Source organism: Bos indicus x Bos taurus, chromosome 5 (genome assembly GCF_003369695.1).
Source record: "Bos indicus x Bos taurus breed Angus x Brahman F1 hybrid chromosome 5, Bos_hybrid_MaternalHap_v2.0, whole genome shotgun sequence".
In the NCBI taxonomy this organism is placed as follows: Eukaryota; Metazoa; Chordata; class Mammalia; order Artiodactyla; family Bovidae; genus Bos; species Bos indicus x Bos taurus.
The window spans coordinates 69195412-69214992 of NC_040080.1; the positions used below are offsets into that span (position 1 = coordinate 69195412).

The 19581-nt window shown below is 39.6% G+C and overlaps 1 protein-coding gene across 5 annotated transcripts in view; it reads left to right on the forward strand.

Moving 5' to 3' along the window:
* The first annotated feature begins 13447 nt into the window (after window positions 1–13447).
* The window catches only part of MON2 (MON2 homolog, regulator of endosome-to-Golgi trafficking), a 112832-nt gene continuing 106698 nt past the window's right edge, over window positions 13448–19581 (forward strand). For 4 of the 5 annotated variants that reach the window (XM_027542416.1, XM_027542419.1, XM_027542418.1 and 1 more), the window contains exon 1: window positions 13479–14002. In XM_027542416.1, the coding sequence (XP_027398217.1) occupies window positions 13892–14002 (111 nt within the window). In that variant the 5' untranslated portion in view covers window positions 13479–13891. Of the gene's footprint in view, window positions 14003–19581 lie in introns of all 5 variants that reach the window. The other variant, XM_027542420.1, reaches the window with a different exon arrangement.

The following is a 19581-nucleotide window of genomic DNA, read 5'->3' on the forward strand; positions in this document are numbered from 1 at the left end:
AGTTCAGTTCAGTTCAGTCGCTCAGTCGTGTCCGACTCTTTGCGACACGAAAGAGGCCTCCCTATCCATCACCAACTGCCGGAGTCTACAAAACCCATGTCCATTGAGTCGGCGATGCCATCCAACCATCTCATCCTCTGTCGTCACCTTCTCCTCCTGCCCTCAATCTTTCCCAGCATCAGGGTCTTTTCCAATGAGTCAGCTCTTCACATCAGGTGGCCAAAGTATTGGAGCTTCAGCTTCAGCATCAGAACTTCCAATGAACACCCAGGACTGATCTCCTTTAGGATGGACTGGCTGGATCTCCTTGCAGTCCAAGGGACTCTAAAGAGTCTTCTCCGACACCACAGTTCAAAAGCATCAATTCTTCAGCGCTCAGCTTTCATCACAGTCCAACTCTCACGTCGATATACGACTACTGGAAAAACCATTGCCTTGACTAGACGGACCTTTGTTGGCCAAGTAATACTGATGATTCATGGGGCTTCTAGATGTCAGTCTGGTTAATGGTAGAGTCAGGCAAAGAGCAGGCAACTGGGAAACAGGAAGGTTGGAGGATGAGAACCAAAAAAATTAAATTCCTGTCTTTAAAACCTTTTCTTTTTCTGTTGCTTTTTTTGGCTGCAGAGAAGATAACATGCTCTGGGGTACCAAAGGCTGGAAATGGGAAAATTGGCAGAAGATGGAGAGAGAAGGTAGTTAGAACTGCCAGGGGAAAGTGCAGGTGATAGAAAGAGTTTCTTGAATATACTTATGGATTCAAGAACTGTTGAATTACCCCATCTCTTCTGTTTTTTTTTATTTTTTTATTTTTTGTAGTCTGAAGTTAAATGAAAATAGACAAGTGAGAAAAATAAATAAAAAGCTACAGAACTGAAACTGGAATGATTTAATAACTCTACCACAAAATAGCATGATCTTCAGATCCTAGTATATGGAATAAGTGACTTTCTCAGCAAACAGATAGTTTAGTATCAAAAGTACACAGAGGATTCCTCTGTTCACCTACCTGGTGCTCTGCCAGGTAAAATTAGTCACTAACATAGACAGGAACTATAAAAAATATATGAAGACTAAAAACTTAATCAAAGGGTAGGAATGTGAATGAATTGGTTTGTTTTCATATTCCTGCTATTGGTATGATTTTAATTCTAACACTGATTTTAAAAAATGCAAAGTCATCAATCATATAACACAGTAATTTATGAGATTTACCAAGTGTCAGATATATATTACCAGAACCACAAAAGTCATCTTTGACTGTCTGTAGAGTATCTAAATCTTGATCAAGAATCTACATTATTTTCACTGATCAAGTTTTATTTCAAAGAGTTGAGACATTTATGTCTGGCACACACCATATGCCATATACAGTTGTTTCTCCAATGGCCAAGTATTTTTACAGGTCAGGTCTTAAACTTTGAAGAAAAAAATCTCATCCTAGTAGCAGCATTCTTTTACTCACTCAATCACTCATTCATTCAGTCACGCAATGAATATTTCTTGAGGGGAGGAAGCAGCTATTTGGGAGAAGATGTACAGTGGCAGGTACTAATACAGGGCAGCCCTCACTGCCACAAGATTCATCCCAGTTCTCTCTGTGGGAGCTGGAGGTTGCCTACAGTGTATCGTCTAGTCACTTATTTTGTTTTCCTTTGCTTGAATTCTTATTTTGGAAAGTTTCTCAGTACTTTGTTCCTCTGTTATAGAGGACAAGAATCCCAGTAACCAGAATGAATATTTATTGAAGATTAGTATATATATGCCAGTTGCCAGGAGCATAGCAATGACTAATACAAGGGACTTTCCATCAGCGACCTTGTAGTAGAGCAGGGAGACAGAAAAATAAGCTCATAGTCAGATGGAACTATGTTATTCTCTGGGCTTCCCTGGTGGTGCAGTGGTAAAAAATCCACCTGCCAATGAAGGAGACGCGAGAAATGTGGGTTTGATCTCTGGGTTGGGAAGATCCCCTGGAGAGGGAAATAGCAACCCACTCCAGTATTTTTGCCTGGAAAATGCTATAGACAGAGGAGCCTGGAGGGCTACAGTCCAAGGGGTCCCAAAGAGTCGAACACGGCTGAGCAACTGAGCACATCCACACAGTAACTGAACTGGGCTTCCTTGAGTCCGGTTTCCTCATCTGTGAAATAGAAACAGTAATTCTTAATCACAGGATTCTTCTGCAAAGTTTAAAGTAAACAGATAGTAAATACATGTATTTATTTTACAAGTTAGACTTATTGTTATGGACCCAAGAGATTTAATTCTCTCATCAGTTTATATTCACATCATAAGAAATAAATTCATTTGGTTGTTTTCATTTATTTATTTCATTGTTTTGGGGGCTGAATATGAATAACATGCTGTGTGTTAGACCACACAGCCAATTTATTTCTGTTGAGCGCTTCAAAAATTTCAAGAGAGATTATATTGTTTACTTTGATATTAAAGTGAGCAAAAGAACTTAGTGGGTCTGAAAGTAAACCCATTTGTTATAGAGCTTCCCACACAGTTCCTCTAGATATGGTAACTGTTATTTCTCTTCAGGCTTAGAGGAAGACTTTTAAAGACAATCTGGATGCTGCTTTGCATGGATCACCTCTCTCCTGATTTTCTCAATTAGAAAATATTGACCTAAATCAATACAGTCTCCTATGGGACATGTCTTCTAACTCTAAAACACATTTTCAGCTGGACACAGATGTGTTAACTGCAATGAGTTAGGGCTAATCAGGAAGGATGGGAGTGTGAAACCATATGTGCCCATTTGATAAAAAAGTAGTAGGTTGAGAGGTGGGAAGAATGGGCTAGAGAAGAGGCCATAGGAAGAAGTCTAGACAGAGAGGTGGCATTTGATATTCAAGAACAGATTAACAAACAAGAGATGACATTTCTATTCAGGGGAGACAATGGACTCCAGGAAGTTCCAGTCAGTGGAACTGGTTGTTCACCCATGTGGGCAGACAAAGCTCCTACATACAGGGACTGACAATCGGGCACTATTCTAATATGCCTATATTTTAAATTTCTACATAATATATTCTATACTTTTTAATTCTGAAAATTAAAGCTTAAAGGATTCTTTGAGAATATACATTAAGAAATACATGGATAGTATGTACCAAGAGGTGTTAAGGACTAATTATTTCTGGACTAAGTAAAATTCTTTAAAAGAACTGTGAAAATGAATTGATTTCAGGAAAAATAATTCAGAGAGAATTATTGATGACAAGGAAAAATAATAGAAGCTAAAATAAATTTAAAGTTAAAATCATAACAGCTGTTAAATGCATAAACTAAACTTATGAGTTTAACAAAGTTTAAATCTCCAAACACTTTAGATTATAAATAATAATTAATATATAATTACTGATAAAAATGAGTAAGAAAGCACTGTTTGTTGTTCAGCTGCTAAGTCACGTCTGACTCTTTACAACCCCATCAACTGCAGCAAGCCAGTCCTTCACCATCTCCTGAAGTTTGCTCAAGGTCATGTCCATTAAGTTGGAGATGTCATCCAACCATCTCATCCTCTGTTGCCTCCTATTCCTCCTGTGCTGAATCTTTCCCAGCATCAGGGTCTTTTCCAATGAGTTGGCTCTTTGCATCAGGTAGCCAAAGTATTGGTGTTTTGGAAAGCACTTAAACATTTGCAAATAAAATTTCTTGTTAATCCATTCAACTAACAGATCTCTCATACATTTTATTCAACACAGATGTCCATATTCTGTACCACATGAGCCCCTTACTCTGACCACATAAATCAATCACCCTTGACCACAGGTGCATGTGTGAATTAGATACATCTCCTGCTCCAAAAACAGTGAATCTGTATTCTTTTCAGTGACTTCGGAGGTGGTCCCAGCAAAAAACACAGCAGAATCAGAATATACCATGCATATATGCTTTGCAGAACCACATAGATTCTTTCTCTTTAGAAATATAACTGTGACACATAAAGAGAAAGTATGTATTTGATGATAGTGTATAGTGAGACAGAAGCTAAAGAGACACAGAGAATAAGAAAAGCAGCAGAAATCATGAGACAGCAGAAGATGCAAGGAAGCAAAAGCTGTAAGAAAAAAGAATCTCATTGATGTGTAGAATTGGAGTGAGGTAATTGGTTGAAAGAAGCAGGAGAAATATTAGCAGAAACATAGAGTAGATGTGTCTGGATAATACTTAAGCATTCTAGAAAAAGGAAACAAGATACATCTGCTGCTGAGATTAAGCAGTTGCAGATGCCGAAAGTCTTTTGAGTTTTCAAATGACATTCTAGGTTCCGTGAAACTAAGCCTTTCCTCTATTCCCATAGCCTGGCTTTGTGGTTGAAAATCCTTTCTCTCTTATTTTCTCATGCACTGTTCTTTGAACCCCCACTGCCTATCTAAAAATATCTAATATCTAAAATAATGAAGTATCTAAAAATAATCGAACCTAGTACACCACGGAAAGGAGTTTGGACTTTAATCTAAAACAATAATCATAAAAGGGATTGACATTTTCATTTCAGAGAGAAGCCCCTAGGATCAATGTGGAAATACGCTGAAAATGCACAAAAGGCAAGATTATATTTTGGAAACTGTTTTGAATCATTGAAAGATTATGATGGGGTGAACAGTGAACTGGGAAGTTATGAAGGGGGATGAATGAACAGAATTTAACTCAGCTTAGGTGTAGTAAGTGAGGGAGCAGGATTAAGCAAGTTTGATTCTTAGTTTCCTCATCTGGGTAACCAGATGGATGGTATTGCCCTTCATTGAGAATGGTGATGTATGAAAAGGATCAGTGCCTTTCTGGGGCAGAGTATTAGGTGCCAGTGAAACTTCCAGGTAAAGATGTCAAGTAGGAGGTGGAGTGTTCATATCTAGATCTCACAAAAGAGCTCTGGAGTTATAAATTTGGAAAATAAGGGCTTGATATCATGAGTTTCAGAGAAATCTGAATAACAATTTCTTGGTTTATTTCCACAGCACCAACTTTAAGAACACACTTGGACTAGCCTGTGTTACCCTAGGGAAGCTGAGACTATCAGTTCAGTTCACTGGCTCAGTTGTGTCCAACTTTGTGATTCCATGGACTACAGCATGCCAGGCCTCCCTGTCCATCACCAACTCCCGGAGTTTACTCAAACTCATGTCCATTGAGTTGGTGATGCCATCCAACCATCTCATGCTCTGTTATCCCCTTCTCTTCCCGCCTTCAATCTTTCCCAGCATCAGTATCTTTTCAAATGAGTCAATTCTTCACACCAGGTAGCCAAAGTATTGGGAGTTTCAGCTTCAACATCAGTCCTTCCAATGAAAGTTCAGGACTGATTTCCTTTAGGATGGACTGGTTGATCTCCTTGCAGTCCAAGGGACTCTCAGAGAGTTCAAAAGCATCAATTCTTTGGCGCTTAACTTTCTTTATGGTCCAACTCTCGCATCTATACATGACTACTGGAAAAACCATAGCTTCGACTAGACGGCCCTTTGTTGGTAAAGTAATGGCTCTGCTTTTTAATATGCTATCTAGGTTGGTCATAACTTTTCTACCAAGGAAAAAGCGTCTTTTAATTTCATGGCTGCAGTCAACATCTGCAGTGATTTGGGAGCTCCCCAAAATAAAGTCTGCCACTGTTTCCCCATCTGTTTGCCATGAGTGATGGGACCAGATGCCATGATCTTCATTTTCTGAATGTTGAGTTTTAAGCCAACTTTTTCACTCTCCTCTTTCACTTTCATCAAAAGGCTCTTTAGTTCTTCGCTTTCTGCCATAAGGGTTGTGTCATCTGCATATCTGAGGTGATTGATATTTCTCCCAGCAATCTTGATTCCAGCTTGTGCTTCTTCCAGCCCAGCATTTCTCATGATGTACTCTGCATATAAGTTAAATAAGCAGGGTGACAATATACAGCCTCAACGTACTCCTTTCCTTATTTGGAACCAGTCTGTTGTTCCATGTCCAGTTCTAACTGTTGCTTCTTGACCTGCATACAGATTACTCAGGAGGCCGCTCAGGTGGTCTGGTATTCCTATCTTTTTAAGAATTTTCCACAGTTTGTGGTGATTTACACATTCAAAGGCTTTGGCATAGTCAATAAAGCAGAAATAAATGTTTTTCTGGAACTCTGTTACTTTTTCGATGATCCAACAGATGTTGGCCATTGGACCGCTGGTTCCTCTGCTTTTTCTAAATACAACTTGAACATCTGGAAGTTCACAGTTCATGTAATGTTGAAACCTGGCTTGGAGAATTTTGAGCATTACTTTGCTAGCATGTGAGATGAGTGCAATTGTGCAGTAGTTAGAGCATTCTTTGGCATTGCCTTTCTTTGGACTTGGAATGAAAACTGACCTTTTCCAGTCCTGTGGCCACTGCTGAGTTTTCCAAATTTGCTGGCATATTGAGTGCAGCACTTTCACAGCATCATCTTCCAGGATTTGAAATAGCTCAACTGGAATTCCATCACCTCCACTACCTTTGTTCATAGTGATGCTTTCTAAGGCCCACTTGACTTTGCATTCCAGGATGTCTGTCTCTAGGTGAGTGATCACACCATCGTGATTATCTGGGTCATGAATATCTTTTTTGCGTAGTTCTTCTGTGTATTCTTGCCACCTCTTCTTAATATCTTCTCCTTCTGTTAGGTCCATACCATTTCTGCCCTTATTGAGCCCGTCCTTGTATGAAATATTCCCTTGGTATCTCTAATTTTCTTGAAGACATCTCTAGTTGTTCCCACTCTATTGTTTTCCTCTATTTCTTTGCACTGATCACTGAGGAAAACTTTCTTATCTCTTCTTGCTATTCTTTGGAACTCTGCATTCAAATAGGTATATCTTTCCTTTTCTCATTTGTCTGAATATCCTTTGTATTGCATCTTAGCTGTAATGTTGTACACTGTATAATTCTGAGACTAATGACTTTCCTTGCCTCAATGAGGTGGTCTCCACATAAGGCTATGTATAGGACCATCTAGTTTTATGTATATAAGGCTAGGACTAGAAGGGAAAGTAAAATTTCCAGGAGTTCTGATGTTGTATATTCCAGAAGGTCTGAGTTGGAAGGTTTAGAAGGTTTCATGTTCATATCTTAGCTGATATTACAACTATATTCCTTTCTGTATCCTGTAGATAAGTAAATTTAACTGGTGTGTCTATTATAGTATTTCTATTAATATGAACATTCTATTGATATTTGTCAAAATGTAGGTTATACAGGGTGATACCAATGGATTGGTAGTAATTGAGGTCAGTGGTGTGCATAAGATCACTCTGAGAGGAAAAATTAATAAAAGAGAGAAGGGAATAAAATCCTTGGAAATATTAATATTTAAGCAGTAGGTGAAGAAACTGAAAGCCGCTCAGTCATGTCTGATTCTTTGTAGCCCCATGGACTATATAGTCCATGGAATTCTCTAGGCCAGAATACTGGAGTGGGAAGCCTTTCCCTGCTCCAGGGGATCTTCCCAACCCAGGAATCAAACCCAGGTCTCCCTCATTGCAGGTGGATTCTTTACCAGCTGAGCCACAAGGGAAAGAAAAGTCCAAGAGTAGAATAAATGAATGATGGCAAAATCTCAGGGATTAAACAACTAGATGACCTCAAATGCTGAGGCTGAAACTCCAATATTTTGGCCACCTCATGCGAAGATTTGACTCATTGGAAAAGACCCTGATGCTGGGAAGGATTGAGGACAGGAGGAGAAGGGAACAACAGAAGATGAGATGGCTGGATGGCATCATGGACTTGATGCACATGAGTTTGGGTTAACTCCAGGAGTTGGTGATGGACATGGAGGTGTTCTGTGATTCATGGGATTGCAAGACTTGGACAGGACTGAGCGACTGAACTGAACTGAACTGAAACAACTAGAAAGGTAAATTGAGTCATATTTGCATTTCATCATTAAACTGAGACAGATATTTCAAAATGATAGTAGACAAGTTTTCTTGTTGTACATGAATACATGCTCATTTGCTCACTGTTAGGTTACTTGATGCTGTGAAAGTGATGCACTCAATATGCCAGCAACTTTGGAAGACTCAGCAGTGGCCACAGGACTGGAAAAGGTTAGTTTTCATTCCAATCCCAAAGAGAGGCAATGCAAAAGAATGCTTTAACTACTGCAAAATTGCATTCATCTCACACGCTAGTAAAGTAATGCTCAAAATTCTCCAAGCCAGGCTTCAGCAATACGTGAACCGTGAACTTCCGGATGTTCAAGCTGGTTTTAGAAAAGGCAGAGGAACCAGAGATCAAATTGTAAACTTCTGCTGGATCATCAAAAAAGCAAAAGAGTTCCAGAAAAACATCTATTTCTGCTTTATTGACTATGCCAAAGCCTTTGACTGTGTGGATCACAATAAATGGTGGAAAAATCTGAGAGACATGGGAATATCAGGCCATCTGAGCTGCCTCTTGAGAAATTTGTATGCATGTCAGGAAGCAACAGTTAGAACTGGACATGGAACAACAGACTGGTTCCAAATAGGAAAAGGAGTACGTCAAGGCTGTATACTGTCACCTTGCTTATTTAGCTTATATACAGAGTACATCATGAGAAACGCTGGGCTGGAAGAAGCACAAGCTGGAATCAAGATTTCTGGGACAAATATCAATCACCTCAGATATGCAGATGACACCACCCTTATGGCAGAAAGTGAAGAGGAACTCAAAAGCCTCTTGATGAAAGTGAAAGAGGAGAGTGAAAAAGTTGGCTTAAAGCTCAACATTCAGAAAACAAAGATCATGGCATCCAGTCCCATCCCTTCATGGGAAATAGATGGGGAAACAGTGGAAACAGTGTCAGACCTTATTTTGGGGGGCTCCCAAATCATTGTAGATGTTGACTGCAGCCATGAAATTAACAGATGCTTACTCCTTGGAAGGAAAGTTATGACCAACCTAGATAGCATATTCAAAAGTAGAGACATTACTTTGCCAAAAAAGGTCCGTCTAGTCAAGGCTACGGTTTTTCCAGTGGTCATGTATGGATGTGAGAGTTGGACTGTGAAGAAAGCTGAGCACCAAAGAATTGATGCTTTTGAACTGTGGTGTTGGAGAAGACTCTTGAGAGTCCCTTAGACTGCAGGGAAGTCCAACCAGTCCATCCTAAAGGAGATCAGTCCTGGGTGTTCATTGGAAGGACTGATGCTAAGGCTGAAACTCCAATACTTTGGCCACCTCATGTGAAGAGTTGACTCATTTGAAAAGACCCTGATGTTGGGAGGGATTGGGGCCAGGAGGAGAAGGGGATGACAGAGGATGAGATGGCTGGATGGCATCACCAACTAGATGGACATGAGTTTGGGTAAACTCCAAGAGTTGGTGATGGACAGGGAGGCCTGGTGTGCTGCGATTCATGGGGTTGCAAAGAGTCGGACATGACTGAGCAACTGAACTGAATTGAGGTTACTTTTCTAGAAGATTGATAATAAATGTTCAAAAAAAGATGGATTTCCTAATTTTCATCTGGAAGGTTAGAACTAGCTCATATTCAATTCTATTCAGAAGTTAATAAAAGACAGCATTAATAATAATCTCAAGGTTACCTTTTTCTACTATTTAAAACATTTAATGAGTAATGGGTATTGTACGTTACCTGCAATGTCTCATTTAGATATTATAACTACTCAATGAGGAAATCACTTGTATTTCTTTGTTTAAAGAAGTGGAAACTGAAAATTAGAGAGGTTAAGTAATTTGCTGAAGTTACCCAAGAAGTGACAGGGCAGAGATTCAAACAGAGGGCTTTTTGACTTGAGAGCCTGAGGCTTAGCTACTAGTTGATAATGCTATGAAAGCATTATTTATGTAATAAAAGGTTTAATTTATCAGTAATTTATTAGTGTAATTTTCAGTGAAGACAGATTTTGTAGGCACATTACACTCATTCCTACATTACAGGTGTGCTGCAATTTTAAAAGTTCTACTTGAGATAGTGATTGCAGCCGTGAAATTAAAAGATGCTTATTCCTTGGAAGGATAGTTATGACCAACCTAGACTGCCGGGAGCCATCTCCCGGCATATTGCATATTGAGTGCAGCACTTTCACAGCATCATCTTTCAGGATCTGGAATAGCTCAGCTGGAATTCTATCACTGCCGGGAGCCAGCGTGAGGAACTCCACCTGTGGCAAAGGTCATGAGGAAGGAGGCTTGGCATACGCAAAGGCGGGATCGAGCCTCAGGAGTCCCCCTGGAAATTCTCGAGCATCTACCCTCAAAACCAGAGTCTGCCTACTTTATTGCTTTGTGCTCTCACCTACACCTCTGACTTTACAGGGGGCTGTCGCCCACTACCTCTCTCTGAAAAAAAGAGTTAACTTACAGCTCCAGTTAATAAAGTTCCTGGGTCCGATAGTGTTTCAACCTACAAACTCCTTTGGAAGTCCTCTAGCCTGCCTGAATAGGTTTTTCCGGCCACATCAGAGCCTCCCAACTGTGAGAGGCATGAGATGTTCTAAACTGTCTAAGTACAGATTCTTTTGAGCAGTTAAAAGATTGATTAGAAATTGTATTGGTGAAGGGATTTTCACTTGTTGGGCCAATGTTTGCTGCTAAGTCTCCATATCCTTTACCTGCTGTGTCCCAGTCCATCCTAAAGGAGATCAGTCCTGGGTGTTCATTGGAAGGACTGATGTTGAAGCTGAAACTCCAATACTTTGGCCACCTCATGTGAAGAGTTGACTCATTTGAAAAGACCCTGATGCTGGGAAAGATTGAGGGCAGGAGGAGAAGGGGATGACAGAGGATGAGATGGTTGGAAGGCATCACCAACTCAATGGACATGAGTTTGGGTGAACTCAAGGATTGGTGATGGACAGGGAGGCCTGGTGTGCCGCTGTTCATGGCGTTGCAAAGAGTAGGCCATGACAGAGCGACTGAACTGAACTTGAGATACTTGAAAACGATAATACATATTTGAAATATTTTGGTACTAAAGAGAAATGATTCTGTTTTTGCAATGCTAACTCCTGAGTTTATCTGATTTCTTAACTTGTGAAATCAAATACTATTTTTAGCTCTGCTAACTTGTCTGGTTTTGCCATAAAGCTATGCATTGTTCCCAGGGCAGCACAACTTCTCTGGGCTTATGTATGTGTAAAACATTTTTCATTTTTTTTATTATAAAAGAAATTTACAGAAGACTGGCTATAGGTAATTGTTGTACAGTAAGAAAATTTTGGCATATCAAATCATTATGGGTTGCTTTAATGAATGAATTCCAATTGCATTCCCCAACATTAATAGATGTAAAAGACTCTAAGAAGATTGATTTTGAGTCAGTCATGCCAAAGTAACTAACAATGAAAATTTTAAATTTCAATAGAAATTTGACTACATAGGGAAAGGCACTGGACAGGATCTTGATCCTAGATTACTAGACAGTTTTTAGAAGCTCATTTTTAAAACCTCCCTAGAACCTCAAAAATAATGTCTGCTACATAGTCCCATTTTTTGCCAAAGTTTTTGTTTTTATTTGCTAAACTCATATCTTTTAGTACAGCTGTCAAGTTTCCCAGAAGTGATGTAATAGGCACAAATGATTACTTTTACCACATCTACCACCTTCATCTACACTTGCTTTGCTTCATCTTAGAAAGGAAAAAAACAGAAAAAAAATATTTGGTTTATGAATTACTTGTGGCGCAAGATCTTATTTTACAACCAGCATTGCCTAACCAACATTGCTACCCACTGACAATTTCATAAGTCCCTGTGTTCTGTGCTATAAAGGTGTCATCAGCTCAGTTGTCTGAAGGTGTTCATTTCTTCATCTACCTTTATCCTCTTTCAAACTTCCCTCTAACCTTTCTTTGCGCCCTACTCAGCAAGTGTGAAATGTCTTGGGCAAAAATATACTGACCTGAAGAACTGACTGTTCTGTTTCTATATGGCAACCCCTCCCTCTGCCTACCTATACCCACCTAGAAACTTCCCTTTAAAATCACTTGCCCACTGGTTGTCAGAGAAGCAAAGCAAACTTCCCTACACACACACACACACACACACACACACATACACACTCTACTGGATCTTCAGAGAAGCAAAGCAAGCTTTCTTACACCCACAACTGGATCTTCAGAGAAGACCCCTCCCTCTGCCTATACCCACCTAGAAACTTCCCTTTAAAAGCACTTGCCCACTGGTTGTCAGAGAAGCAAAGCACACTTCCCTACACACACACAAACTCTACTTGATCTTCAGAGAAGCAAAGGAAGCTTTTTTACAAAACTGGATCTTCAGAGAAGACCCTTCCCTCTGCCTATACCCACTTAGAAACTTCCCTTTAAAAGCACTTGCCAGTCAGAGAAGCAAAGCAAACTTCCCTACACACACACACACACTCTACTGGATCTTCAGAGAAGCAAAGCAAGTTTTCTTACACACACAACTGGATCTTCAGAGAAGCACAGCTTCCTTGTCTGTTTGTCTTTCCCTCACATGCACTTCAAACCCAACTGAAGGTTTTTATGTGGGTTCATTATTTGAGCATCAAAACACTGTTTTTAGTAGGGTATCCGTTCATTCAATAAATATTGATCATCTACTGTGTACCAAGCACTGGAGATACAGCGGGAAACAAAACCGGGAAAAAAAAAATTCAACGCTTCTGAATTTTCATTTTAACGAGGAGACAGACATGCAGTAAAGGAGGCGAGACAGATCGCAGAGCGTTAAATAGGTGAAGGGCTTCCCCGGTGGCTCAGACGGTAAAGCGTTTGCCTGCAGTGCGGGAGACCCGGGTTTGATCCCTGGGTTGGGAAGCTCCCGTGGAGAAGGAAATGACAACCCACGCCAGTACTCTTGCCTGGAAAATTCCATGGACTGAGGAGCCTGGGGCTTGCAAAGAGTCGGACACGACTGAGCGACTTCACTCACTCTAGGAAGGTGAACAGAGGAATTTGGGCTTTTACTTTGGGTAAAATGGAAAACGAGCAAAGGGTTTGGAATAGAGGGCGGTTTAATGCTACATTTTACAGGTTAGGAAGGTAAGTGACTGGTTCGCAGAAAGTGTACTTTGTATGTAAAGGCATGCTTTGTACAATTCTACGGATGAATTGCAATTTAGGTCGGGGGTTGAGGGGAGGATTAACAGAAGGTAGGCGTTGATTTGGGGTCACTTGTTCCGAGATTCGAAGGGGGAAAAATGAGGGACAGGACAAATGAGGATGAATCCAAAAGGAAGCAAACTGTTTACACCGAAATACAATTTAATAGAAACACAAACACAGACGCAACAAGGAGTATCAGGGGCACTATTCAGACACCTGCCACCAAAAAGCAAGCGAACCTCGAGGCAAACTGTGCCCTAAGCCGACTCCGAGGCTGGGAATTGGGCCCGTGTAAGCGCCCCAGCCCTGTTCTGGGCCCGCCCCGAGCGTGACCACGCCCTTTGCCACGCCCTACCTACGGCTCCACGCTCGGATTGGCCACGGCGGAGGCGGTGGCCGCGGTGCCCGGAAGTGTAGCTGACGTGTCCCGGCCGCGCTCGGAATTGTGGGCGAGTCGGCTAATGGCGTCGGCGAGTCTGGGGGTCTTGGGCAAACAGCGCTGAAGCTTCTCTCCAGCTTGGCTGGTGACAACCGGTGTAAGCCGAGCCTGCGTCAGCCGGAGGGACCTGCCCGCCTGGTGGGCTTCTCCGCCAGAGCCGGCGGAGCGTAGCAGGGCGGGGCGACTGCGGGGGCCCCTAGGATAAGAGCGGGGGCAGTTGCGAGGAGGCCGCGGGGGGCTCTCGGGCTCGCTGCCCAGGCCGGGCCGAGCCCCCGTGGAGCCCTAGGGGCCAACAGCCCTAGGGCCAGAGGCACCTGAAGGGAGCTGTCTGTCGCCCCAAGGAACTGACAAGTGCCAGAGTTGGTTTGCGCCTCTCAGAAATTGGCACGGGGCTTGGTGGATCATGTCTGGCACCAACAGCCCCGAGGCGGTTAAGAAGCTGTTGGAGAATATGCAGAGCGACTTGAGGGCACTGTCGCTGGAATGCAAGAAGAAATTCCCACCGGTCAAGGAGGTAAGCTCCGGGCGACTTCGGGAGAAAGCACGGTGAGAATAGCCGATCCTGTTTAGACCCAGTCCTTCAGACCCATCCTCCAGTCCTGTCTAATTCTCCTTTGGCCCTCACGTTTCCAGATTTGCGAACTGGTGGGTTGTTTCACGAGCGGTTTTATAATTTTCTTTTGGCAAGTCTGAGGCGCTTTGATTTTCGCTACTGTTCTGTCCAGATTTAGCACCGAAGTTCGTGCAGTAAGCCGATTCAGCAAATTCAGCTAAGTGTATGGTACCCTTCTCTTTTCTGGCCTTTTTCAAACACGAAATTGGTTAAGTCAGATTCAGAAATTTAGGTTCGTTGCTTCTAAAAACTAATCATCATAGTTGTGGTACAACGTGTGCTCCTCAGCTTTCTGGTATATGTCACTCAATTGAAAGTAGCTTTTTTTCCTGCTTGGTAAGTGTCATGCAGTTTAACTCTTTATTAATATCATGAAGTACTAATGAATTATCCAGAAACACTTGACTTAGGACAAACAGTGAAGAGCCACAATGACCATGTTAAGCCTTGTTATGAGCAACAATGTACTGAGAAGTTTGGGCTTAGAGTCAAATAGAATACACCTGAACTTAAGTGCTCGCGAGACATCTTAACCATTTTCAGCTTCAGTTTTCTTTCAGATGTAAAATAGAGTTAAAGAATGGGTTTATTAGATTATGATGAGAAAGCTTTCGGGGGGAAAAGCATATTATTAAAAAGGCTCAAGTTAATAATATATACAAGTTAAATTCTCGGAGTATTTCCTGAATTGAAATTATTAACTTTTAGTCACTATTAACTTTTTCTCTTAAGATGTCATTTTATGTCTCTTAAACTTTTTAAAGATGCTACTCAATTTCTTTTCCCATTTCTGAAATAAGATAGTTCTGTTAAAGCAGTTATTTTACACTTAGTCCTATTTAATATAGTTTGGTATATACCGGCCATTTCATAGTTAGAACTTGCCCAATAAAGTTTGAATTTTAGGAATCTTAGGAACCTTAATTTTTATGTACTTTGGTCTCATTATTCTCCAACAAACTCCATTTAGTAATTTTTTAATAAAGTAAGAAAATATTACCTACCCGATGATGAAAACCAGATGTGCCACTTTTGGAAAGATGAATATTATGACAAGTTTTATTTCAGATAGTTAATAGTTTGTTTTAATATCGATTTTCATTATTTTCTCTATGTGATCTGTTGAAAGTTATAAATATGAGTTTTAAAGAATATGGCTGTTTTAAGTATTTTTACAGAAATAGGCTATTCTGATTACAAGGAAATGCTCTCATTTAAAAATGTCAAATCCTATTTTGTAATTTTAACAATAATTTATAGAACTGGCCATTCCCAGTTCTTATAATAACATACAGAAGTAGTGATTCCTCTGTAATCATAGGCCTTTGTGGGCTTTGGAGATTGAATTGCAATTTATTACATTATTTCTATTGGAAAATGCATTCAGAGCTCCACACAGTAATTTACAAAGTTCTGAAACTCAGTGCATTTCTAACCTAGATTCAATAGATCTCATTAGCTTTTTTACTTGAACCTTGACTAAAAAGGTATTTAGTAATTGCACCTACTCTGAGGTTATCACAAAAGTAATTTTTGATGTGATTATCTCTGATACATAATTTTGTATACAGTACATGCTTCATGGATGCAAGAACTTTGACTCTTTAACCTGTGGCACTTCTAATAAGCTTCAGTCAGTTCAGTCCAATCACTCAGTCCTGTCCTTAGGACAGTTCTTTAGGAATTGAAAAATAACCTTACTTGTGTCACAAGTGTGAAACAAGACTGAAGTAATTAGCCTAATGGTGATGGTTTTTTAGGAGCGAGGCTTGACTTTCCAGAAATATTTTGGTTGAATTCATTTTTCCCTGGTAATTTGATAGGGATGCGTATTTGGCTTTTGTTCTTAAAGGGAACTGGTGAGTTTTTAGTGTTATTTATTTATTTTTGGAGGGGAGCAGTGGGGGAGGTGTGTTTGGTGGACCCTAATGCAAAGCCTTTCTAGGTATAAGAAGCTTTTCTATCTGTATACTGGTTTGCTGGTTAACATTCTCCTGGTGTCTTCACAAACATTACCTGAAAAATTGTCATTTTGACCTATGTGGAAGCCTACTTAGGAACTTAATACAGATATGACTGCATATGTACTCTGGAAGGGTTGTCTCCTTTCGCCATTACTTTTTAAACAAGGTAGAATGACGTGAGACATTCTTTGTTTAGTCTTTAATAATTTTTACCTTTTTAGCCATAGTGATTGGTTCTACTTTTTTAATAATGAGCTGCATTTTTTTAAGATTTCAAATCTGTTAGAAAAACAGAAGAAAAGAGTGTTGATAAAGGATAATGTCTTACTTACTGATACTTTTTTCTTATCTTTGGACATTCTACATAGTTTTTTCCATTTTGGTTTCATTTATAAAACAATTTGCATATTAAATTATTTTTATAAGGGCTATGATTTCATTGTCATTTTATAGTAGAGAGTAATTAGATAATAACAGCGATAGTCCTTTTCCCCTCATTTTTCTTAAATACGATTTTCACGTTTCAGCAGTGTAACTTTTTTTTAAACATAGGTGTATTCTCTAATTTGTTCTGGACTATTTGTATACATTTTTGTATTTGTATACATTTTTCTACTTTGTCTTAAAAACTACTTTAAGGCTTTGTAAAATCACTTCTATGTAATTGATATTCAGTGGCCCTCAGAGGCTGTAAACTCTGAGGTTTTATGTTTTTAATGAATAAAACCTTTTTGGTCATTTCTCTTTGCACTACTCTGTGGAAACAAATGAGGGGAGTCTAATTGAGCCTAGAAGTGTGGTCAGAGTGAGTTTGTAATTCTTAAGCTGAGTCTTTATAGGATAAGTAGAAAGCGGTCAACAGAAGAAGGAGGTCATGCTAGGCAGAGGAAGATAGCATGTTTGTATCCCATGTAAAAGAAATTTCATACTGAAGGTGATTGGGAGCCATTAAAGCTTTTTAAGATAGTAATATGATCAAATTTATATTTACATTACTGGAGGGAAAAATTAGAGGGGATTGAGACTGAAGTAAAGAGAGCAGATATTTTAGGGATGATTGTCTGCATTGAGGTAACAGTAGGGGTTGACGGAAAGTTGCTTGCATTGTGGTAGATGTGGGTGAAAGACTGGGTATGGATTAGAGAGATTTAGCAAGTAAAATTAACAGGTCATAGTGACTTTTTTATGAGGTAGAGCAATCTGTGATGCCTCCCAGATTTCTGGCTTAGGAAACTGTAAATCATTAAGAGGAGGAAATGTTTTTGGGAAAAAGGAGTAGTGATGAATATTTATTTTAAGCTGATGTGTAACATCCAGGTGGAACTGATCAGTAGGTGTTTGAAATTGGTGGTTTGGCTCTTAACAAGGAGGTCTCAATTTTAGATTTAGGAGTATCAGTTAAACATGTTAGTAGAAACCATAAGAATAGAAAAAATGGTCCAGGAAGAGTGTACAGAATGAACATATCAGGGCTAAGGAAGGAACTCTGAAAGAAAGATAATTAAAAGGGAAAGAGCCAGCTGGGATGACTAAGGTTAAGGGTATGGGAGAGAAAGGAAGTACTTGGTGAGAGCAAGGTCCCTGAGAAAGCTGGAGTGTCAAGTGCTTAAGTGTATGAACTGGCTTTCAATCTGAGAAGGGACACAGTATGTTCTAATAGAGGAAGGTAAGAAGAAAAAAATGGATTTGAACGTGATAAATTTGAATGAGGGACATAGTGGAGGGATAGTTTGGCCTATGGCCTCTGTATTCTTGGTAAGATAGGAAACAAGCTTGTTGCTAGGAGTAGTTAGTGGGGAAAGAAGTGGTGGGTAGGAAGTTTGAGGGGAGTAGTGGATCATGTTGTAGAAGGGGAGGAGAAGTTGACTTGGAACACTTCGGAGTCTTGGCAGGAAAAGTAGTTGAAATGATGATGGATCGTGAGATCTAGGTTGGATTCTGAAAGAAGGCAATCCAAAACAACTTGGATTGGAAGATGGAAAGGTTAAGGAACTAGCAGCTATTTAATTGAATTGGTCCAATTTAATTCAAGAGCAATGGCATTGGGGAGTGAGAGAGCTAGAAGGATAAAGACAGAAGGGACAAAAGGGGCTATTGGGTTTCAGATTGCTAAGTAGTGCTGCACTAAAGGGTAATGAAATCCAGGAAGTGGGTGACAGAAGAGGAAAGGGAATGAAGGTCATTGACTTAAGATGGTCACAATTAGGATTTTGGATGGATTTTTGTCTCTCTCTTTTTAAATGAAGTGGAAGCAGTGAAGGAGTATATAATAAAATACAAGTAGTCTTCCCAGGTTATGTACTTTGTGCTTCTTGTACATTTAAGTTTTGTTTGGTAGGGGATTTTTGCCTAAAAAACCAAAGGTTGTTGTGGCAAAGTTCCTCAGTGTCTGGTGTTTGTATGCATTAATTGGCTGAGTGGGGCCCTTTGGTGAAAGAGATGCCCTCTACTTACCATGACAGGATTCTCTTTTTAACCAGCTGTTTGGGGACTGAGGCCCAAGTCAGTTGGCTTTTCTGATAAGGTGAAGATCTTATTTTCAGGACCTTATGACAGTGAATAATGAGGGCTAGATGATGCTTACATGCTTAACTGTTTTCCTTTAATATCTTACATCATACTATAGTTTTTTTCCTGTTGACATAGGTCAGAGAAATTTGTTTATGGTGCAACCAGTTGTGTTCTTCTCATTAGCATGAAGAATAAGTCCATGTTTTATTTAGTTTTCTTAATTTATTTTCAAAAGTATTTTCACTACTCAGAACAGTGTGACAAGTGTGGTAGGGAGTTATAAATCATTTACTCAAGACTTTCCTTTATAATACAATTCTGTATAGTTGTGCAGACATGCTAGTGATCTTTGATTTTTGACTCTGCTGTTTTCTTTTTATGCTCCTATTGACTTTATTCCAGGAAAGGCACATTAAACTCCTAGGGTCTACTAAATTATTTTTTTTCTGATAAATATTTTAGATGCTAACTTTGAGAGTAGTATAAGCAGTAACATTTTCACTAAGACATCTAGGAAAATTTTACAAGCTTATTACAATATTCCAAGAGTGTTTTATAATGAAAGTTTTTAAAAAGCTTTTGATTAGTCCATGACATGTTTTATTTATTTATGAAAGTTAGTACCATAACCAATGAAATTTATTGTTAAAGTGTAAAGTGTATAGCTTATTTTTTTTTAACTAAGATTTTGACAATTCTATTTTTGCTTTCATGAAATTGAATAGAGAGCCAAGGTCAATGAAAACATAGTTTAGTCAGAAAACAATGTATTATATTGTTAGCACTAGGCTTTGGTGATGTGGAAGACATAAAAGACAGTGTTTGAGGCTAATAAACCAAAAAGGAAGACAGTCTCCAAAAATGGAAATATTTTCTTTTTTTTTCTTTTATATAGTAGTAGTATTTGGGGGCTTCCCTTGTGGCTCATTTGGTAAAGAATACACCTACAATGTGGGAGACCTGGGTTTGATCCCTGGGTTGGGAAGTTCCCCTGGGGAAGAGAAA